The 3,533-nt window shown below is 39.3% G+C and overlaps 1 protein-coding gene across 1 annotated transcript; it reads right to left on the bottom strand.

Annotated features, from left to right (window-relative positions):
• Positions 1-1,364: 1,364 nt before the first annotated feature.
• LOC109371275 (olfactory receptor 13C2) lies at positions 1,365-2,422 on the bottom strand. The gene has a single exon (XM_019623694.1). It carries the CDS (start codon positions 2,404-2,406, stop codon positions 1,450-1,452), a length of 957 nt encoding a protein of 318 aa, XP_019479239.1. The 5' UTR covers positions 2,407-2,422; the 3' UTR covers positions 1,365-1,449.
• Positions 2,423-3,533: the final 1,111 nt, after the last annotated feature.

The raw sequence follows: 3,533 nt of genomic DNA, 5'->3' as shown, positions 1-3,533 counted from the left end.
GTGAAATTTTGAAGTGTGAAATTCAATCAAGAAGAAATAGAATGATAAAGGTATAAACTTTTTAAAAATCTGATGGTTGGGCCAGCCGAGTGGCGTGTTGGTTAAGAGCTGGCTTGGGACGCCAGAGGGCCCCAGTTTGGATCCCAGATATGAGGACCAGTGACACTGCCCTCCACAGCTAAGATGCTAAACAACGGCCCGACCTGGAGCTGGGCTGCAGTGAGTCGCTGGCAATGGCGTAGGCTGCAGCCCCTGTGGCAGTGGGTTGCCATGGGCTACCGTGTGTAGCCAGCAGCCAGCAGGAGACACCAGCAGCTGCTGTGAGTGGCTGTCCAGAAGCCGGCAACTGATCTGCCTCACCCGGGAAGAGCACAATGATGGTGCCAACTTGGGCCAGTGAAGCAAAGTCCTCCACAACTAGACTGAAGAACAAAAGGACAGCAACTTGTCTGTTCCCCTTCCCCCAGTTCCCCAATAAAAATCTTTAAAAAAAACAAAACTGATGGTTACCATAACAGAGGAAAGAAATATAAATTCCAGATAAAAATCAAATGTAAAAAACCTCTAAACGGCAGATCTAATGACAAGGTAGATCTATTAAAAAGGTAGGTTAACAACAAGCTCCTCTTGGATCAGCAACATACGTCATGGAAGGGGAGTCAACAACAGAGGAAAAGATGTAGCTCTACTTTTACCAGTGAATATTTGACACAGAAGTTATTTACATTTAATTTTCAAGCAGCTTTTAAAATCAGTAATTTGATTCAACGTTAAAAGCATTTAGATCCCATCTATCAGAAGTTCTTTGGAAAGAAGACTACAACAGATGTATTGAAAGCAAAAAGAATAATAATTTAATACTTCATAGAGATGAACAAAAAGTTATAAAAATAATAGTATTCTAGAACCAGTAAGTTTAAGGTATACAGCTACCTAGACAGAGGACAATCACTAGTACATATTTGAATAGACTCCAAATATATGAAATTATTTTAGTAACCACAGTACTATGAATATTTTTAACTGAAAATGAATAATTTTAACTGAATTTTTAAAATCTGAAACTAGGCTTCATTCTGTCTTGTAACAAAAATAAGGGTTTGTGAAATTGGTTTGGGAAATAATTTTATCAAAAAAATTTTAAAGTTTTGATACTAGTGTAATTTTTTTCCTGTCTGGAAATTTCTCTCCCTGTTACGCTACCACTTTACTTGCCCTTACAATAAGCTTGTCAATAACAACAACAAACTATAATCATTGACTCCTAAAATACTGAAGTTTATTTACTTACTTTCATTATACATTGCACCAAAAAAAGAATAATTTAGAGCTTGAAAGCTCTGGGAGATACATTTAACACAGCAGCAAGCACCTATCTATGTGACTCTTTAGTTTACCGAGCTGATCTCCTCCTTATGATTTTTAAAAAGTTACCTGTCCCTTTCCCATTTACTTGTTAAAAACTTTTCTTATAAGTAGGTGTTTTACTGCCTCCTTCACATCCTTGTTTCTGAGACTGTAGATTAAAGGATTCATCATGGGAGTCATCACCCCATAAAACATGGATATAAGTTTGTCAGTAGCATCCAAGTCATCTGAATTAAGTGTCTCTTTAGACTTAGGCTTCATGTACATGAAGAGAATGGTCCCATAGAAGATGATCACCACAGTCAGGTGGGCTGAGCAGGTGGAGAAGGCTTTGCTTCTCCCCTCAGAAGTACGGATCTTAAGGATGTTGACAATAATTAATGAGTAAGAGATGACAATCAAGAGCAAGGGCATCAATGTGAACAAGGTCGTGGCCACAAGCATGATGAACTCGTTGCCTGAGATGTCTGCACAGGCCAATTTCATGACAGCCAGAATTTCACAGGAGAAATGATTGATGACATTATTCCTACCGAAAGGCAACTGTACTATAAACACAGTTTGCACAGCAGAGTTGACAACTCCTATGATCCAGGACCCAGCTGCCATGGGCACATAGGAATCCTTGCTCATGATGACAGGATATCTCAGAGGGTTGCAGATGGCCACATAGCGGTCAAAGGCCATCATGCCCAGGAGCACGCACTCTGTTGTCCCCATGGCCAAGCCAAGGAACATCTGCACAGCACAGGCAGAAAAGGAGATGGTCTTTCTTTCTGCGAGGAAGCTCACCAGTGTGGGGGGAATGGAGGTGGTGGTGTAGCAGATGTCCAGGAAGGAGAGGTTCCCCAGGAAGAAGTACATGGGCGTGTGCAGGTGGGGGTCCAAGATGCTGATGGAAATAAGGGTACCATTGCCCAGAAGGATGACCACATACATTACTAAGATTAGCACAAAAAAGAGTAGCTCAAGCCTTGGGTAACCAGAAAGCCCCTTTAAAACGAATTCCACCAGAATGGTTTGGTTTTCCCATTCCATAATTTCTCTCTTTTACCTGTAAATATTCAAATAATTTACAAATAATAATAATAATAATTTCTTTACTATGGTAAGTCCAAGTTCACCAATACACACATATTAAAGTTTGCTGTGAACCCAATGAAAAGAAGGAAGAAAGAAAACAGGGAAGGGAAAGAAGAGAAAAAAGGTAAGGGAGTGAAGAAATAAACAACACAGGAAGAGAACTATGAGGTGGAAGCGCTTGCTGGACCAGCAACTTTGTTAGGTTTTTATTCACACATTACCTCATTTAAACCCTACATTTTAAAATTAATCACTTTAAAGATAAGGAATTTATCTAAGTTAAACTAAGAGAGTGTAGCCTAAAGTCATATGATTAATATGTAGCGAAACCTAAGCTCAAACTCAAGCCTGCTTCTCTTCCATAATTATCTGCTTGTTTGTTTTTTAAGGACTCTTGTATAAAAGCAATAAGGAATACATTATATCAGAGATTGGGTTAGTTAACTTGTTAAGGCACCTAGCTCCCAGGTCAGGGAAATTCAACAGTAACCCACTGCATATTACAATACTGCAAGAAATGTGTCAACATGATAGGAGCATGGTCAACAATAAACCCAGCCAGTGTCTGTTGACTCCCCGATTGTCTAAAAAACGGATGTGATTCATATGAAGTCCAATAATCGGAAGTCTTTTTTGTTAAAACGTAAATGTCCTTTTTTGGTGAATATAGAGTAATTTTAAAATTGTTATTTTTTAAATTATCATCAAGTAAAATTGACTTTGTCTCTTTTAACGGACAGTTCTATGAATGTTAAGACGTATATAGATTCATGCACTCATAACTATCACCATAATCAGGACACAGAACTCTTCTTTCACCCTAAAAACGCCCTTGTGCTATCCCTTTATAACCACCCCTCTCATCCACTCATAAATCCTCGCTAAGACTAATATTTTTTATCCCCCCAGTGTTACATTGTCCAGAATGTCACAGAAACAGAAATACATGAGCCATTGGTGTCTGGCTTCCTTCACAAAGCCCCTGAGATTCACCCAAGTTGTTATCAGTGAGTAGTATCCCATTGTATGACTGTATGACTCGTCACCTGTGGAAAACCACATGGGTTGTTTCCAGTTTGGGG

Source organism: Hipposideros armiger, unplaced genomic scaffold (assembly GCF_001890085.2).
Source record: "Hipposideros armiger isolate ML-2016 unplaced genomic scaffold, ASM189008v1 scaffold_558, whole genome shotgun sequence".
Classification (NCBI taxonomy): domain Eukaryota; kingdom Metazoa; phylum Chordata; class Mammalia; order Chiroptera; family Hipposideridae; genus Hipposideros; species Hipposideros armiger.
Note: the sequence above shows the minus strand (reverse complement) of the source record. Positions and strands in the feature narration are given on the sequence as shown.

Coding starts and splice junctions, on each gene's coding strand:
- LOC109371275 (XM_019623694.1), bottom strand. CDS start 2,406: ATGGAATGGGAAAACCAAACCATTCTGGTGGAATTCGTTTTAAAGGGG.